General features: G+C 39.5%; 1 protein-coding gene across 1 annotated transcript in view; it reads left to right on the top strand.

The window, feature by feature from the left end:
* Positions 1-3,447: 3,447 nt before the first annotated feature.
* Positions 3,448-19,331, top strand: part of LOC119784237 (fibroblast growth factor receptor-like 1) — a 48,162-nt gene continuing 32,278 nt past the window's right edge. The window contains exons 1-2 of the mRNA XM_038286193.1: positions 3,448-3,726; positions 4,015-4,104. Coding sequence (XP_038142121.1) covers positions 4,020-4,104 — 85 coding nt within the window. The 5' untranslated portion in view covers positions 3,448-3,726; positions 4,015-4,019. The remainder of the gene's footprint in view (positions 3,727-4,014; positions 4,105-19,331) is intronic.

The raw sequence follows: 19,331 nt of genomic DNA, 5'->3' as shown, positions 1-19,331 counted from the left end.
AAGATTATTCAGCAATTATCCATTTCTACCTCCATGAATAAAAAATTGCTTGAAGGGGGGTGGAAACAAACACTGGGACAAAAAAAAAAAAATAAAATATTAGGCGTTTTTTGTTTTAAAGCCCATTTTGTTTTTAAGGCTCTATTTATATCCTGGGGCTAATTTTACAAACAACCATTCTTGTTTTACCTCCTTGTCTCTGTTTTTCTTTAACTTTTATTATAAGTAAGATGATAATTTCCTAGAGATCCCAATTTTTATAGCAACAACATTTTTTATTAATTTCTTAATCTGTACCTTTAGGATTGTTAGAATTGGGTAAACTTTTATCTGTCCCTAACTAGGAAAATTCACAGTCCATCAGCAATAAAGGGATATTTAAATCCAGACACAAACGTACACAAAACATGTTAAATCTGTGCAGCTTCAACAAAACACTTCAAAAGCAAGAAATGATCTAGTTGTGTTTGACAGGATTTTTAGCTTTTCTTAGTGCCATTTTCTTTGAAAATCTGGCAAAATGATAAGATATTTGTCTTTGTAAGCTGGTCTTCTAACATGTTTAAACATATTTATTTTTGGGCTTCTTTTAAGAACCTGAAAAGTAAATTTAAGCACAGAGGTAGTTATGTAGACTTAAAACTATATGTTTTAAAAAAAAAATGTATTGTAGTTTAATAAAAGCAGAATAAATATATATTTTTTGTCACTCTATTTGATTTGTAATTTATGTGAGCTGAAAGACTGCTCAGAGAAAAGCCCTTACCACAGAAACAGTCCATACCTTGAAATGTTGCTTCAATATTTCTATATATGCCCCACTAATTATTTTCTTATTGTTCAATTTATTTTTATATGCTTCTTAAACGTTTTGGAAACTTGGTTATTCTAAAAAATATACATTTGTAAGATAATGAATATTGATAGATTATTAACTGCTTGCAAGATGATTATCTACCAGCAGGGGGCAGTCCAAGCTAAGTCTGGGATATTTTTAGGTTACTGCAGAGGTTTCAAATATGCCTTTTTTTTCCCTCCCAACGTTTTCTTCCCTTATTTTTCATTAACTGTTCCCCGCACAACAGTGTAGATTATACTTTATGAATCTCGTACATCAGGCTGACAGCTCTCGGGTGACGAGCGCTCCGGAGAAATGATACGTTTGCCATGCCGCCATATTATTGGAGGCAAGTTATCACTGCTGATACAGGACTGTCTAGAAATTGGATTTTCTAAAACTCCATTAGTTAACGTCAATTTTAGAGCTAGCATTGGTGCTAAAGATAAAATCTGGCAATATATGCAAACCAAAGGACTAAAGAATTTGCATATAGCACTATGTAATTCAAATTATTTCAACTGGCTTTAGTTAAGTTATAGAAGTATGTCAAGAAAATCAGTTCTGCTTTGGCTGTAAAATAAAAATTAAATTACATTAAGTTTTTGCTGTTTTGTTCTATGAGCCTTATTTGGTGATTAGAGTAGATGTTTTAGTCTTGGGTGGTTCATGAGACAGGGGCCTGCAGGGGCCAGTGCCCCTTTATAACTGGTCCAGGCCTCTTTATTAAAGTCAAAACATTAAATACATTTCTTATGGTTATATGTAGAAGAAACCATGTCTGATTGGTTTGTTGGATCTCTTTTATTTTTCTCCCTTTGAAATTAATTTTAACAATGATTTCAAAATAAAGGTGCTGTTGATATAGCATCACGATTATCTTTAAAAGGCCTAATATGCCGATTCCAGTTTTGAGCAATACTGATATTTTCTTGATAGTTGTTGATCACAATGCTACTTTAATGTTTCTGTCTTATCTTATTGAAAAGAGGGCAGTACCTTTAAAATAGGAAAATATTGTTATAACTGCATAACATAACATTCTCAGACACAGATTAAAAGTTTAGAGCATTGACAGCAGGGGCGGAGCTGGGGGGGGGGCACCCCTGTGGCCACCCCTACCATTATTTCCCTCCATAATACTGACAGTGTCAGCAGTAATACTCTGAAATTATACTACAGTAATACTCTCAATATTCAAGATATTTAAATTTTTCATTGATTAACAATTACTTGTCAACAAAAAAAAAAAAACTGTGGTTAATTATGCACATCAATATACTAACATTAAAGATAAGTAAAGAATTCATGCTCTTTTCAGTACTAGAGTTTGTGTTATATGGGGTAAAGAGAAAATGCAAGTCAGTGTTCAGTTAAGTCATAGATAAATAACTATTCTAATAAAAACTTAGTAAATAAACAACTTTTGTAGATTTTTGTAGTAAATATCAAATTTATGCAGGATCATTATTGATAAAAGTAGGTAAGAAATGGCAATGGAAAAGATGTTCGGCCCAGAACTCAAACCTGAAAGAAATGTATCCTCTATACCTTTTAGACTTAGACTTCTTTATTTGTCATTTTGTATGCACAGAGTGCATACAGAACGAAATTGCGTTACATACAGCTTATGAACGTTGCATTGATATTTCAAATGGCACAAGTTATACAAAAATACAAAAAGTGCAGCAGTGGTCAAAGTGTGAACAGTGCAGAGGATTATTTATCTAGATGGATGTTTAAATATATACGTCTATTTGTTAGCAAAGGCTGTAGGAAATTAGAGTTTGTCTTTATTTGGAAAATATGGATGTTGTGGTTGTTCATTATCCTTTTGGATCAGTATAGATTGACTCTAAGATTCTGGTGCAGATCCGCTTTAGGCCACCCTTCAATTTATAGGGGTTATTGCCTGGCAACCCTTATAAAAATGTTCTGGCTATACCTCTGATTGAAAGTGGCTGATTTTCAGACCTTCACAGATTTAGATGGGTACGATTGGGTTTATTAGTTGATCACCGATCTCCCAAAATTAAGGAAATTTGGGCTGATAAATTGGTGCACTCCTATTTTTTATCTGCTGTATCTGGGGTCCACATCAGCTTTTTAGCTCTGCATCTCAAGTAATACATCAATGAACTATTAAACTTTTTTTTTTCTTTCTTTTCACCAATGAAAAAAACACAGACCCCCCCTTTGTTAAATTTGATCTAGAACTATAACTGATTTTACCAAAGTAAGACAGGCTTTACCTAATGTAGAATCATCAAATAAATCCAAGCATCTATTATTTCCAAAGCACATTGAAAACTACAATAAGACAACAAAATCTGCAAACACACTTAAAATTGAATTTTAAAAAACCTGGAAAAAATAGGTATTTTTAAAATAAGATTTAGAATGACTAGAGAGAAGGCTGGTTAATCGGCATGTAATAATAACAATATTTATTCAGCTATTTGTGTGTTTTTCAATGAAAATGCCTCTCTCAATATGGCGACGACGTTTGCCCGGTCATCTGGGTGTCATTGGCCTGCCGCTGAAACAGTGGGGCGGTCTCGGTCTGTGATTGGCTCATACATAAAATTGTGGGCGGGTCAACGACGCTCGGGTCTCTGGCTCCAAGTCAGTCTGTCCAGGAGGACTGAGGACCGTCCTACGGACCAGACCAGCTCTGGTTTCACCCTTGGCTACCCCGCTGCGTTTACAAGTGTTTTATCGCTGTTTTTTCCACGGCCGGACAGTCCGAATATCAGCCTGCTGGAGACAACCTTGTTGGGCTGTTAGGAGACAGTGGACCGCTGTCAGCTTTATTCATGGTCTCAAGCCGAAGTTCAGGAGAAAGTTTCTGTCAGGAGGCTGCCGCAAGGCTGAAGCTCTAATATAAGGTATGCCATTTTTTTACACAACTTAAATACATGGAAACGCTTTGAGCTTACACCAAAAATATTCCTACAGTTGCTTTACATTTTAATTTTATTGTCTAACGAGGGTATTTATTTTTTTACTTGTAATGAAATTAAAATGTGTTTCTGGCATGAACGTGTTATATGCATGCTGATTTAGTTATTATTGTTATTTATAATAAATAGCGTATACTCATTTAGATTTTTTTCTATTATTTTTCCTGTTAAGTTATTAAAATCTTCCATTCCATGTTTTTCTTTTTGTTTTAGGGACTATGAATCTGTGTTTGGACAGTATGGACATCCTAAAGATAATGCTGCTGATCTTTGAAGCTGTGTTGCTGACTGACTGTGCAAGAGGTGAGGGTTGGTTCTCCAATGTTCTGTTTGTTATAAAAGCTTGTTATGGTCATAGGCAAAAAAGCTGATTCCTCACCATTAACCAGCTTCACTAACTGGTTTCCTGTCAGGGTGAAGAAAGTCTTGCTTGTGCTCTTTTTCCTAAACATCCAAGGACAGGAAAAGTCCAAACTAAAAAAAATAAATAAATAAAAATCTTCCCAAAGTCAACATTGGGAGGGAGAGAGGGGGGGTCTGTTGGCCCCTGTCCTGAGTTTAACTGCAGCGTAACTAAACAAACACCATCCATCAGCTTCCCGGGTGAAAGAACAGAGTCCAGCTCTGCGATGGCTGCTGACCTGCTGCTTCACATCAGGCGGCTTTATTCTGAAGCACTGAGCAGTCTTGGAAGCCCTGGTCCAACCATTCCATGGAGCCACTGTCAAACTGTTTTGTTTTGTGAGAATGAGTTTTTCATGAGCTCATTAAGCAGTTTCTGTGATTTCATTCAACAACAGCAGCGACTAACCATTCTGAGAAGCTGTGAGTGAGCATGAGTCAAAGCTGAAACTGTTGAGGCGTTTTTTTCCCCCCCACCAAACAGCCAAAGTGTCTATCCTCTTCCTCAGCATGATAGGAGCTGAAGAAGTGTCTGATCGTCGCAGTACCTGCATGTGTGGGACGTGGCAGGAGCGGGAGCTGGCAGCACTTTAGAGGCCCAGATCTCTGTGTCTGCAGACAATGCCTCATTCACAGCCTGGCAGCCGGGCTTTCACGGCGCGACTAAATCAAAAGTAAACAACTCTAAATCAGATTACGCCGGCAATTTTCCATGTTTACAGATGAACATATGTCAGAAAATCCGGTGAGACGGTGGATGCTTCTGCTTTAGCACAGTCTGCTGCTTTTTTGGAAGCGGCTGCAGATGCCGAAGGAGATGCACACAAGGCGGAGATGTGGTTAGCACATGATAAGTTACAAACCGTAAATATCTGACAGTTCTTCCAGCAGAGCCAATGATACACAGAGTTCTGTGTTACAGTCTCAAAGCAGCAGCTGGACTACAAACTTTATAGTGAGGGAGAGGGAAGGGAAGCCGTAAAACCGTCACTATAAAAATGAGAACATCTCTGACAGACGCGAATTAAATTATAAAGAACATCCTGCGTGTGAGACCATAAAAAACCCCCCCACCAGATATGTTGTTTTCCTGCTGCTCTCTAAATGAACTGGACTGAGTACCTGAGGAGACGGCAGGATTTAGGCCTGTTGCTGTCAGTCATCAGGAGACATCTGACACAAGAGGCCTGCCCTCATACCACATGGAGTCCCAACACACACACACTCTGGGGCCCTCTCCCTTTTTTACTACAGCAGCTCTTGGATTGGCCACCCCCCCTCCATACAGCTGCAGAAGGTGGCCAGTGATGTGTCCCAGCAGAACCAGTAATGTGGTGACAGTCTCAGGGACTGCTGGGCTCCACTCAGTAAAGAATGCAGCCTAAACATATATTTAGAATAATAAAAGGATAGGATAGGCATGTAATACGATGATGTTGCTTCTCTGGATCTCTGAAGCATCTTTGGATTGGTGCACTGGGGATAAGTGCTTTTTTGTCTTATTGCGCATAATGCACATCCACACAACCAAAACAATATTTATATTTGTTTCATTAAAAGAAACAAATGAGTCTAAAATATTTTCAAACAGCAGCCTGTCATTCCACTGCACTTTTTGGTTCTGTTTAGTTTTCTTTTTTGAGTTTTCAGTTATACTTTGATTCATGTCATTCTGTGTTTTCTAGTTTATTGGTGTTATTCTAGGTATTTTTGATTGTATTTGAGTTCTTAGTTATTGTTTGGCCTATGTTGCTCTCTTGTGTCAGTTTCTTTTTCCTTAGCTCCCTTCTAGACTCCTCTGTCCACACCTGCTCCCAATGTGCTGATTAGCCTGGTCTTTGTTCAGTCTCCTATTTATACACCTCATGTTCAGTCACTGTTTGCTGATTCCTGGTTGTTGTTTTGTTGCTCCGTCGTTCTCCTCCCTACTCCCCATGTGTGTTTTCCCCAGAGGTTTTCTTGGTTTTTGGTTATCATTATTTTACGTTTTTGGATTTTTGTCCTTGTTTGTAGTGATGGTGAGATGAGGCTTCATGAGGCATTGAACCGTTTGGCCAAATTGCTTCAACGATCCCCACAGTTCATTAGGCTTCATGTGAACATGTCATCACCTAATGGTGTAAAGCAGAACTACAGTTAGTAATAAAATCTGTGATTTTTTGCAAACGTTTTTCATTTTTTCCCCCTTTTAAGTTCCATTGAAATTTTTAATTGTTAGTGTGTCTAATAAAATCTTCTGTAATTTTTTTAAGTGTAAAATTTCTTAGAACAATCATTTAAGGTGCACAGTTTTTCTGCCATTTTAGTGAAATAAGGTCGACAGACAGTGAAAGTGTTTGTGCAAATTGGGCAATGATGAGCAAAATGAAAGGTGTTAGTCATTTTTATTCAAACATATTAGTTTTTCCACATTTTTTGGTTTTATTCAGTCGGAAGTTTTGTTCAACCAATCTTTTGGCTAAACCGACCTAATTTGGCAGCGTTTTTACCCAATCTATATTTTTACTAGGGCAAACCAATGCAAATTAATCTCATTAGCCAAAATAATTAAGTTTAATCGCAACTTTCAAAAGTCAAAGTCAAGTTTTGAACCCTTAACCTCAAGGGTGAGAGCCTGTGTCTTACAGATGACCCTACTAATATGGATAACCATAGAGAAAATACTCCTTAATGCTGACGTGCTAACACTAACTGTGTCCGGTGGCTTGCTCAGATTTTGATCATTACATTGTTTATTCTCATCAAAATAGTTTTAAACAACCAGATTGGTTGTTTTTCCAACCAATATATTCTTAGAATCTATTCAAACTCTATCACACTGGCAGCAGCACTCCTCCAATCTCCAACATCATGACTGAACACTAGGGATGGAACGGTTTATGAAAACCGTCCGAACCGTTCGGTTCGACTGTCTCGGTTCGGTTCGCGTGTGTGGCGTTCGGTTCATGCGCTGCTCCGTTTTCTCATAGGCGAAGCGTTTACACTCCAGAGCAGAAGGTGGCGGTACTGCGACCAAAGCCAACCACCAGTAGTAAACAAGAAGAAGAAGAAGCGAAGCAGCGTAGCCGGGTGTGGAAAATTGTGTCGGAATGGCGAGTGGAAAAGAACAGGAGTTGGAAGACGCGCCAGCAGCACTTTATAGGTTTGCTGTACGGGACCACTTTGCATTTAGAGTGACCTACGATGACGGCGGAAAGAAAGTTGTGGATAAAAGTGCAACAGTGTGTAAGCATTGTGCAACATGTTTTGTTTATGCTAACAGCAACATGACCAACATGTCAGGCTAACCCCAAAATCCCACATACTCGGTCAGCGCTCCGCTCCTCTGCGCTCCAGACAGCCTGCACAAAGCAAAGCCTACAGCCTCCGTTCTGGCTCCGCTCTGAGTTCCTTGGAGATTGTAGAGGGCATGCGCGAGGTGATTAAATTCAAAGCAGCAAAACATGCAGAAATGATCCATTGTTTTCCGCGGATCATTAAAAATAATTTCAATCCATTAATCCATTAATCCATTTGGATTTTTTCATTAATTTCATAAATTTTCATTTTTTCGTAAATTTTTATAATTTTTAGAAAAAAACATTTTTTCGGTGTAACAATAAACATATACCGAACCGAAAACCGTGACCACGAAACCGTGAACCGAACCGAACCGTGGATTTTGTGAACCGTTCCACCCCTACTGAACACTGAGGCTGTTTAAATTCCTGTCAAAATTCTTTCGCTTCCTGAACCGCTTCCTGAAGCGGACACGTGGTATCACAGTAGCGAGGCCTCGGACGTCATCAATTTTGGCCCCTCCTCTAAATGAATCACGCCTCGACACGCGCTTCGGGGAAACGCCCCCTCCATTACTCGACACAGGCCTCGAAGCCGTGGCTCATCTCATAACGTCACTACCTGTTTGCCTCTGGATATTTATTAAATCTACAAGACTCACCTCTGCCTCCTCACCTCTGCATTTGGGTCCTCAAAAACCTCCACTTAACCCTGATACAGCCAACTTGCTAACGCAAATCCTATTCACTTATTTAATACTATCAATAACACCTACCGGTAGTTGGTTTCTGCTCTGCGTATCTCTGGCGGTCATTAGGTGAAAAATAGGAAGACCCTGCAGCTGCTTCCAGTCCAGCACACACACGCACACTCACACTCCCTCCTACCAGCAGTTTAGTGAGAGACAAATTAACCTAACATGAACTTTAGGAGAAGGCCAGAGTACCTGGAGAGAGCCCACCCATGCACAGGGAGACAATGCAAACTCAAAGCTGAAAGAGCCTTGATTTGAGGCGAAGACTTTCCAGCTGAGTGCTGCACTACATTGCTAAATAATGAGAGTCTGAATAATACTAATAACACATTTCCTTATCTCTGTACTTGTTATATATAATTGTTGTTATGGTAGCAATATTATGATGATTATCACACCTCTAAACCATTTTTTAATATGAATTTAAAAAAATCTTGCTTCCCCAGAGAACATTTTTACAGGACTTTACTGTAACCACTGTGCGAAAAAGTGTTTACTTCTATTTGCATGCATGGATCTGCTAAAGGGCTGAAGGGAGAAACTTATTGTCTTTCTCATGTTAAATATAGTGTGATTAATCATCATTATATTTCTAATGCAATTAATTGCTCAGCCCTATATAAAACTGAAAGCAACTATTTTTATTATTAAACACTATTCAGTTAACACCTCTGCACATTTCAAAACCTGGAGGTGCTTCATGAAGTTAGTTCAAGCTAACAGATTCTAAGTCAAATACATACATTTTGGTTGATCCTAGTTTCTAACAAATGCAATTGAATATTATATTATATATATTATATATATATATATTCGATTTGGTGAAAGATTTTTTTTTAACGAGGGAAACTCAGCAGATTGAACTGTGTCTTTAGCTTAGTGTATTCATTGCTCCTAGCTGAGTGTGCAGCTGTAGGAGACAGCGCATTGTCTGGTTGGCTCAGCAATCCTTATGCCAACCATACATGTAGCAACACTGGAGAGGAAAACACATTTTCAGCAGGAAGAAATCTCCAACAGACCCTGGCTCAGTGGGAATGGTGATCAGGTACGGCCAACCGGGGGTTTAATTATTAAAGTCGTAGGGAAGCGGCCGTTCCAACTGTTGCATTTCCGAATTCTCCTGAGTGGTGCACGACTTCACACGAGTGAATAAAGTGAATGCGATTGGTCGTTTATCAAGGGGGCGGGATTGTTGTGGTGGATGGTTCGAAAGCACGTTTGGTTGTGGCCGGTTTGTCAGAAGCATCTTGCTAACCAGTTAGAAAATTAGTGCTAGTAGGTTCCCAATGGGAAATTGCATTGGGACCCAATAGAACTTAGCAACAACACTGTCAAGGAACGCTATGGACAGCGGGAACATGCAAGAGGAGGAGAGTTTTGTGTCGGAGGTCGTGGATGAGTCTCCTCCGTCATACATTTTTTATTTAGAGGAAGAAAGCGGGGACAAAGATGTTATGGAAGAGGACGCCAGAAGCTTGGTTTGGTGTAGAAGGCTTCCAGCCGTACATGTTTGAGCCCTTTCCTCGCAACGCTGCCAGTTCTGTTAGCTCTACGCCTGCTGAAGACACAGACGTCCATCCCCGTGAACACTGGGACGGAACTCAATGGGAAAGGAAATACTAATTCTTATTTTTTTTTTCAACCATTGCATATTTTAGCTGCGACATATGAATCAAGATGCTATGACCAATAAAATTTGATTAACACATGACTGTAGATATATGATTGGCCGAATTTAGGTATACAAGCTTACCTATAACTAACTGGCCTGAATAAGATAACGAAAAGAAAAAAAACAGATCTTAAGACAGGATTTTTTTTAATTGAAATTTTCTAAATTTTGGGACAATATAGTCTGATAAAGAATACATGTATGTAGATGTTTAAGCCAGAATGATTGACATTTAAATATGACTTCCCTATGACTTTAATCATAATAATGATAACCCTACCCTTGTTTTAATTATTAGCACTTTTTGTTTGTGTTGGAGAACCTTTACCTCATCAGAACACCGATCATTTTAGTATTTACTGGTAGAAAAATAAAGCTGACAACAAAACACTTTCAAAGACCTGTTTTTTTTTTATCTATTGCCTCAGTTTTATGCGCTTTTAAAAAAAATGTTGCTCGTCAAAAAAAAACCATTATGTAGCTCGTTGGGAGGTACTGTATGGTAAAAGGCGGTTTTCCACCAGGACGAGCTAACTAATCAATTACTTACAAACAGGCTGGCGCTTTTGTTGTCTTCTGTTCCTTGTTGGTTTCTGGGAGAGTTGGAGCCTCAGAAACTGGTTCTCGGAAAGTTTACATTTTATAGGCAGTTACATCATCCAACAATCAGGTAGAATGAGATAAACACGGTGCCAGGGGCTCTAAAATCTCAGCACTGTTTGGCTCCATTGCAGTTTTCCATTTCCTCTCAGCATAATGAGGCTGTTTCACTGAAACAATAAGCCCAGAAGACCTCTTATTTTTTAAATAGCTCCTGAGGAGTGAGACGGTGCAGCAAAGCTGTTCTAGCTCTATTCCATTAAAAAAATTGATTTTTCAGGAGCTTGGAGCAGATCTACAGAAAAGGATCTGTTCAGAACATCAGCCCCTGATTTTTAAATCTCCACACCTTCCACCCAACTCTCTTGCCTCCTACAACACATCTCAATCTTTCCTCCTGCTCGTTGCTGTGTTTCCTCTGGTTTATTACCAGCGTTAAGCCAGAGGAAGTGGTTTAAGTTAATGTGCTGTCATTAAACAAGGCATGACTGACCTTTACTCCCACCCAGCCTCTCTCAGCCCTCCTCAGCTCCATATTTACAGAGCATGGGCCTGTTTGCAGAGAACAATGGATGGATTATTGTATGTGCCGGTCCCCCACGTTGGACAGAGCAGCAGTAATTAATTTTATACAACTCCCACTCCTTGGATTTACCATATATTAGAAGATGGAGAGGAAGGTGAGTTTTCGTGAGAACTGCTGAGCAAATACGAGTTCTGTTCTCATGCATCTAGATGCATATGCATGTTTTATTAAGCGTGCTGAAGTTAAGCTGAGAAAAGTCTAAAGAATTACCTGTCTAATTAAAGAAACCTCAGCAGGCTACTGCTCCAATTCCCTCCTAAATATATGGAAAAAAGTATTCCTTAAACTCCCTCAATGGTCCCATTGCAGCAGGCCATGGTAGCATCTTTCAGCGCTCACTGCACACCCTGTCAGTGCGGAGGAAGCGTCCGGAGCAAAGAATGTGTCAGACTTCACCCCTCCGAGTGGACAGAAAGCAAAGGATTGTAGCTGTGATCAGTAGTAATAATGGAGGGTCGCCTGTGTGTTTGTTTTAGCAGAGTCATAAATTCGCTGAGAGCTGCTCTCTCCCCTCATTCAGTAAATTTTAACGAGCTCTTCAATTAACAGTCATGCGGAATCTCAACATGTTGCTGCAGTTATAACACTCAGCTGTGTGATAATGCTCAGATTAACTTTTTTTTTTTTTTTTTTTTATATATAATGGCGTGTGGGTGTGTGTGTGTTTGTGAAGGCCTCATTAGCTTGTTTGGGTAGTTGGCTCTGGGCGTGTTTTCAGACCACACACACTCTTCCTGCCCGGCTGAATGGATTTGCATTCTGTTAAATAAAATTCCTTCTCGCTCCTGTTAACCTCCGGGAACACCATGGAGCAGCTCCGACAAAGTGCTGCAGACGCTTCTGAGCCATTACCATTCAGATGATAATTGACTTTGAGCCTTTCTCAAGCCTGACTCGCTCCATTTAGCAGACGTATGAATACCAGATTGTGGTTAATTGACAGCTGCTTGGTGTTAAAGAGCATCTGATGAAATGAGATCCTGCTCCTGGATGGAGGGGGCCTCCATGTAGGACCTTACAAGTGACCTTACAATAACATGTCAGACCCACAGTGGGATGTGTTTGTCTCATTTCTCCCACTCTGTCCCATTCTGTTTTTCTTTTCTGCCGAGGAGCCAAGTCCTGGAGATCCTTCCCGCCCACTTATTATACCCTCCTCCTCCACAGCTGTTCACTCAGTCACTATGGAATGATAAGATTCTGCTGTTCCCGTCCATTCTTTTGCAGGACAGGCATTTATACTTTTTCTGTAACTTTAAGCTCTCTGACCTATGAATCAGATCACGAGTTTGCATATTATGCCTAGGGCATGTGCTGCAGAAACACTGAAAAACTTGCATATATTGGACTTAAAGCACAGCAGGAAGCTCGATCAGCACTGCTCAGATTTTGCTATTCATAGTAAAATCCCTGTTTGGAGAAGAATGACATAACATCCCTCCTAATAATGCCAAAAATGTTTTGCCTTCATGTCTGAACGTAAATATAGTGTCTATTTGATCTGTGTTTTTCAATTTATCTTTGCTTAAAACTTCCACCCAGTGCAGTGAGCAGCCTAGGTCTGACCTTATTTAATTGTTTTCAACAAAACCCTTCAATTTGTCATCGTCAGACTACTAGATTTGCCTCAGCAGCCTCTTATCCCATCCTGATGATAAAAGCTCCTGAAACAATCATCCCTTAAAGTAAACCCAAAGCTTCTTTCTCTGTTTTATCCCACTCTGTTCCGGATCCCAAGTCTGGAACCACCCAGGAAGTTAATGGAATTGAGCCAGAGCAGAAAACCTTGTCTGAGAGTCATTTATGGCCGGAACTCAAAGTGCCACAAACAAAAGTGGAAAAAAATATATATGAAAATAAAAAAAACAAACACAAAGCTGCCCTGTAGTTTTTTTAATAATGCTGCCAGGATATTTAAATTAATCTCAAATGTGTTTTTTTTTTATTTGGTATATTGACATAAAGATTTTTTTCTTCCCGCTACAATAATCTTTCCTGTTCGAAGTCCTTTGACCCTAGCCTGGCCAGCCAGACTGACCTACACTGTGTACATGGCATATCAGTGTGAGTGGATAGAGCCTGATTTTAATGGCAGGACTAACAGAGTCAGGGGGGACAATTTAGAACCAGTCGGATAACTACAGATGTAAAGCAAAACATATATGTTTTTTAAAATAGAACAGCTCTTACAGCAGAAAGTTGAATGTTTAATGATATAAACAGCTCTCTCAGGACATAATAAAGTATTAAATTAAATAGTCGCCTTGTTCCAGCTTCACTTTGACTGGTATGATAAAAAAAAAAAGTGCTGTTGGATCATCGGCTCGCCTCTCATGCTGCGAGTGGTCTGATCTATTTTAAACTAGAGAGTATTCAATCCTTACTAGACTGACTTATGCTCTGAATAAATCAGTCTGACTGGCCAGGCTACTCTAATGTAGCAGAAGAAAACTGTGATAGAGTCTCACCTTAACACCTTCACTTCTTAAATGGTTGTCAAAGCAAAGCTGTAAATTTAACTAACAGCAATTACTTAGGTTTTTAACTCAGGATTGTATACCGGTCAAATAATAAGAAATTGATTTAGATTCATATCTCTAACACAGGGGCCATAACCGGCCAAGGCCAATTTTACAGGGGAATCAGCCCCTGTTGGCCCCTCTCTAGAACTGCCCCTGCTGCTAATAGTATCCTACTGTTGTTCTTTTTCGCAAACTCTTTTCCTCCATTGTCTGTCCTTGCGTCTGAATGACCTTGCAACATAAACTGCAGACATCTTTGTGTTTTGTTCTCCATTTTCAGAAATTCTAAATATTGATAAAAAAAAAAAACTGTGCTTGCAATCTTTTTCAGATTTAATAAATCACCTTCGGGATAGTAAGGACTAACATTTGGTCTTCCTTCTCCCATAAATGTATGCTTTTTGGTCATTAACCTATGTTTTATCCATTCATTAAAAAAGTGGGCACCTGCTATTTATGTTAAATTTAGAAATGCAGTCTGATTTGCTCCTGGTGGGTAGATCAGCTATGCACATTGCTAACAAGTTTGCATGTGTTTTTTTTAAGGCTGGGACATTAACGCGTTAATTTCGATTAATTAATCACACAAATATTAACGCGTTAAAAAAATTAACGCATTTTAATCGCACACCACAGTCTCCTGGAAGTCGTTTGGGATTTCACCCAAGTAATTATTTCACCTGTGGGGGCAGCATTAGAACTATGGCCAGAATACCGTCGGACGGAAACTGAAGAAGAAGAACAGAGAAGAAAGTTGCTTTTAACTATAAGGAGAGACAACCATGGAAGAATTAGACGAAGGGGCCTGGCATGTGGATGGTCGTTTGGTGCATGGCGCGTGTTTTGAAGCTGCTTATGGAGAAATGTCTTGGGCCGTGAGTAGTGAGGAAACAGGAAGCGATTCTTGTGGGATGGAAGAGGGAAATAGTGACAATGAAGGTTGGAAGATAGCAACATCAAAAAATGAGAAAAAGCGGAAAAAACAGAGATCAGTTCAAGGGGAATCTAGTTCAGAACAATCCAGTGATGATCATTCCATACATTCCACAGCACAACAAAATGAATTCAAAGTCATATTCAAAGTCGTTAATCAGGCAGACTCTTTTACAAATTGGAATCCGGTTCACTTAACAAAAACCATCAATAAACTTGTCGGAGAAGTCAGAGGTGCCAGAATTCTGTACAGTGGAGACCTGCTAATTATCTGCAGAGACAGCGCCCAGCAAGGCAAAGCAATACGGATCAACAAAATTGACGGGATAAGAGTTCAGTGCAGCTTAATGGAGAACAAAAAGTTCAGCAGGGGAGTCATTGGAGGAGTTCCTCTAAAAATTTCTGAAAAAGAGATTCTGGAAAACATAAGAGGTGCAAAAGTAAAAGAAGTAAAACGGTTAAAAACAACAAGAAACGGAGAAAGATCTGACAGTTTATCTGTGCTAATTAAATTCGAAGAAGAGCAATTACCAAGCAAAGTATTCATCGGTTACATAAGCTATAATGTCAAAATCTACAATCCTCCACCATTGAGATGTTTCAAATGCCAAAAATTCGGTCACATTGCAGCAGTTTGTAAAGGGAAACAGAGGTGTGGAAGGTGTGCAGGAGAACATGAGTACGGAAAATGTGGAAAAGAAGCTAAAATAAAATGCTGTAATTGTGGTGGAGAACATACTGCTGCCTATCGCGGCTGTGAAGCAAGCAAAAGGTCTGAGGAAATTAAAAAAATGAAATTTGAGCTCGGAATAACCTACGCTGAAGCTGCAAAAAGGATCCCATCTCAGTCAGAAAAACCCAAACCTACAGTTCAACACACAGCAAATTCCAAACCTCTAGAGAAATCTCTAAAAATTGATGAAGACTCACTTATTGTTAAAAAGACAAATTTTGTTCTTTTCATGGTAGAAGTTATTAATTGTACTGCACAGACAACAAAAAAAACGGAAAAAATCAAAATAATAGTGAAGGCTGCAGAAAAATATCTGGACATTAAAGATTTGAACTGGGAGATGGTTGGAAGTATGATGGGAGGACCGATGGGACCATCAGAAACTGGCAGAGTTAAGATGACCTAGAGTAAATTAAAATTATATGGGCAAATGTGATTTAGTATTATGTTGGTTTAAGTTACACAGGTTTTTTTTTTTTTTTTTTTTTTTTTTTTTTTTTTTTTTTTTTTTTTTTTTTTGGGGGGGTGAATCGTTTCCTGTTTTCTTGCTTTACTCCATATCAGTTGGTGGCGGTAATGCACAATTCACAAGTCTGCCAACCGCCATAAAATCCCATAAGAAGAAGAAGAAGAATTAGACGAAGCAGATGAAAACATTTTAGTTGGTCCTTTGCAGGGGAAATTTTGTTTTAAAATACAGGAGGGAAGAGTCGATAAGAGCGCGGTCATATGTAAATTATGCAACAAGGAATTCGCCTATCACCGCAGCGTATCAAGCCTCAAATATCACTTGAACGCAAAGCATGTAGCAGCTAGCTTGGCAGATACTAGCGTGGAAGCTAGCCCAACTGGGAGGAAGACGAAACAACCCACACTACACCAGTTGACTGGCTTCAAGGGCAGGGTAAGCAAGACCAAGGCCGAGAAAATGACCAACGCGCTGGCTTACTGGGCGGCTCTCGACTGCAGACCCATTGCTGTGGTAGAAGATAAGGGGCTGTCTCAGCGTGAGGATGCCCTAAATCACAGATTTCTACAAGTGGCTACAGCACTCGACCCTCGCTTTAAGGTGTGTAATGGTCTTCTTTATTTTTCTCTTTTATTGCTTATGACTCTTTTATTTCCTCGGCCCAACTCCCCTCCCCTCTCTTATGGAATAACAACTTCAACATGACTTGTATAGCACTGCTAAAGAGTAAAAAAAAAATGAAAACAGAAAAAAATAATCCATGTTGTTTTATGGATTGAAGATAATTAACCAACTATTACCAAAGGCAGATGAGAATAATGCTATTTTTAATTTCTTTTTAAAACAAGATGCTGTTGGGGCAGTTCTAATTTGGACAGTTTAGACTTGACCATAGGCACAACCAGTAGAGGAGATTCTGGATGATGGAAACCATGTATACTAATGAATTTCATCCAGCTTGTACTCTGTAAATCTCTGATTAATGTGACCACAAACCTGATTCTGATTCTTATTCTGATCTTAAGGACCTAAAGTGTCTACCAAGAGGAGAGCGAGGAGAGGTGTGGACCAGCATTGAGGCACTGGTGCAACAACAACCAGGCAGAGCCACTCCGGAACGCACAGAGGAGCCAGCAAGGAAGAGGAGCCTCCTGCTGTATAATTCCGACTCTGAATCAGAGGATGAAGATGGGCCCAAAGGAGCCTTGGCCCGCTACAAGGCAGAGCCTACCATCAGTGAAAGAGACTGCCCACTGCAGTGGTGGTCCACTCATGAGAGAGCCCATCCACAGCTCTCTGTCCTGGCCCGCAAGTATCTAGGCAGCCCTGCCACTTCGGTACCCTGCGAAAGATTATTCTCCCTGGCAGGTAATATAGTTCAAAAGAAGAGGGCAGCCCTGAGCTCCGAAAATGTGAACAGGCTAGTATGTCTCAGCAACTGGCTGAAAGAGAGGAAGTAATCAGTTAAATGTGTATCCTTTGGCCAGTTGCGTTTCAAATGGGAAAAATTGGAGGTCAATCACTGTCACTTTATGTTGAACTGAACTGTCTGAATGGCCAATGTTATAAAGAGTTGGACTGAATTTCATTTAATTTCTGACTTATTTTTGTAAACAGTTGAACTGTTGATAAATCCACGAATTGTGTTAAAGCCTCAGAGGCTTTTTGTTCTGAATGTACTTGAGAGTAATGCATTTTTGCGTTTAAAAAGCAGTATTAAGCTCTACCTATACCTATAGAGCTACCTGAATTTCTGAGTTTAGTGTTCCTAAATATGTTGAACTTTAAAATTTGCACTGGCCTGTTGATATTTCTTTAAAAAAAATAAACAATATTTTGTTTATTAAGCTTATGTGTTGTCATTCAAAATCCATGTGGAAAAAGTTACTTCCTGCTGTTTCCAAGTATGCGATTAAAATGCGATTAATTCGATTAATTAATTTCACAGCCATGCGATTAATCGCGATTAAAAATTTTAATCGCGTCCCACCCCTAGTTTTTTTATACTGATATGAATTGTTTATATGATACTCAATTACATATTATGAATTTAATCAATTGACAATGATATATTTCTATGAGAAATATAAAAAATTATTAAATGTAAACATTTGAACGACTTTCATGCGATAATGATGATAATGTTGGCTCAGATTGAACAGGTTTGCACAGGTTCAGGACTTGTTATTGTTATCGCGGTAAATAAAGTCTGATTTAAACAGCACCAGCTCCCCCTGCCCTGTTTTACTGTCGGAGCTAAACCTGCCACAGCCTGCTGAAATCACGCTGTAGATGCAGACTTATCAGAACTCCAATCAGGCAACCTGGACAGACTTGTTAGATATCAGTTGTTTCTGTTTGTCTGTGTTCTATCAGACCCCTCATTGTTTTCCTTCTGTTTTGGCATTCAGAGACGCCAACCAGCGCTAACAGACGCCGCCTTCTCGCTTTTTCACAGGGTTGTGAAAGTTTTGTCTCTTTTTTTTTTTCTGTTGCCTTCTCTTCAGTCTTGACAAAAACCTTACAAATACACACACACCAACTGGGCTTCCTGTCTGGCGCTTAAAAGGTTGATTGAAAGTTATGGTGGTGGCAACAGAGATGGCTGGCTGGGCTCAAAGAAAGTCGAGCCAGGGGATAACGAGCTCTGAATTAGGCCTCTGCAGCCTTCAGCATGCCCCCTACCCCCCATCCCAGATCCTCTCCCTGTGACCCTCCCCTTCTCTCTCAGTTTACCTCCAACTGGATCCTGTGAGACCCCACAGGGATTTGGGGCTCTTTCACTTCCATTTTGCTTCTCATTATGGATTCTGTGTAGTGACTTTGGAAAGTTCACCATTGTTCCTTTTGACCTGGGCTGTTAGGATCCTTGTGGGATTTCCAGCTAGCCAGAACAGAGGTGTGCATCACGGTGGTTCGTGCTGTAACCGTGGAGTTTGCAGCTATGATCCCAACAGGTTAGAAAAAACAACCTGTGTTCTTTTTTCTGTGTTCTTTGATACATTTTTCCACATTAATATGATTTGGACACAAAGAAGAGGACCTGACATGACATAAACCAAATACTAAGGCATCAAAGCAGAAAATCTTCCAAGAACTGGCAGGGAATAAATACATCTTTTAGGTAAAGGGGAACAACATGCAACAGGAACGACACTAGAAATTATCTGAACAAGGATCCCAAAGTTTTCCTCATCTGGCAAACACATTTGGTTGATCCATTGTTTTTAGTGAGTAAAACTAGGTTATTTTTTACTGTTTAACCAAAACTAAATCAGTTTATATGTCTGAGATAAGGAGGGCACTTGATGTGATGAAATAAACGACTTTACCGCAGCTGTCATGATATTCAATATGCAATGCATCCATGCTGGATTTTTGAGGCCGTGATGGGTAGCACAGGTTTTACTTTATGGTCAGTTTGATGAAACTTGGGAAAAGTGTGCTTTTTTATTTTTGGGTGATATTAATTTAAAACAAAAAATTTAGTATTGCTTTAGAGTCTAAATTTGTTCTATAATGAGTGGGGAAAAAAAGGTTTCCATCTTAAAATAAAGGGAGGAAGGAAAGGAAAAGT

Source organism: Cyprinodon tularosa, unplaced genomic scaffold (assembly GCF_016077235.1).
Source record: "Cyprinodon tularosa strain WSP-4 unplaced genomic scaffold, ASM1607723v1 ctg222, whole genome shotgun sequence".
NCBI classification, from domain to species: Eukaryota; Metazoa; Chordata; class Actinopteri; order Cyprinodontiformes; family Cyprinodontidae; genus Cyprinodon; species Cyprinodon tularosa.
Note: the sequence above shows the minus strand (reverse complement) of the source record. Positions and strands in the feature narration are given on the sequence as shown.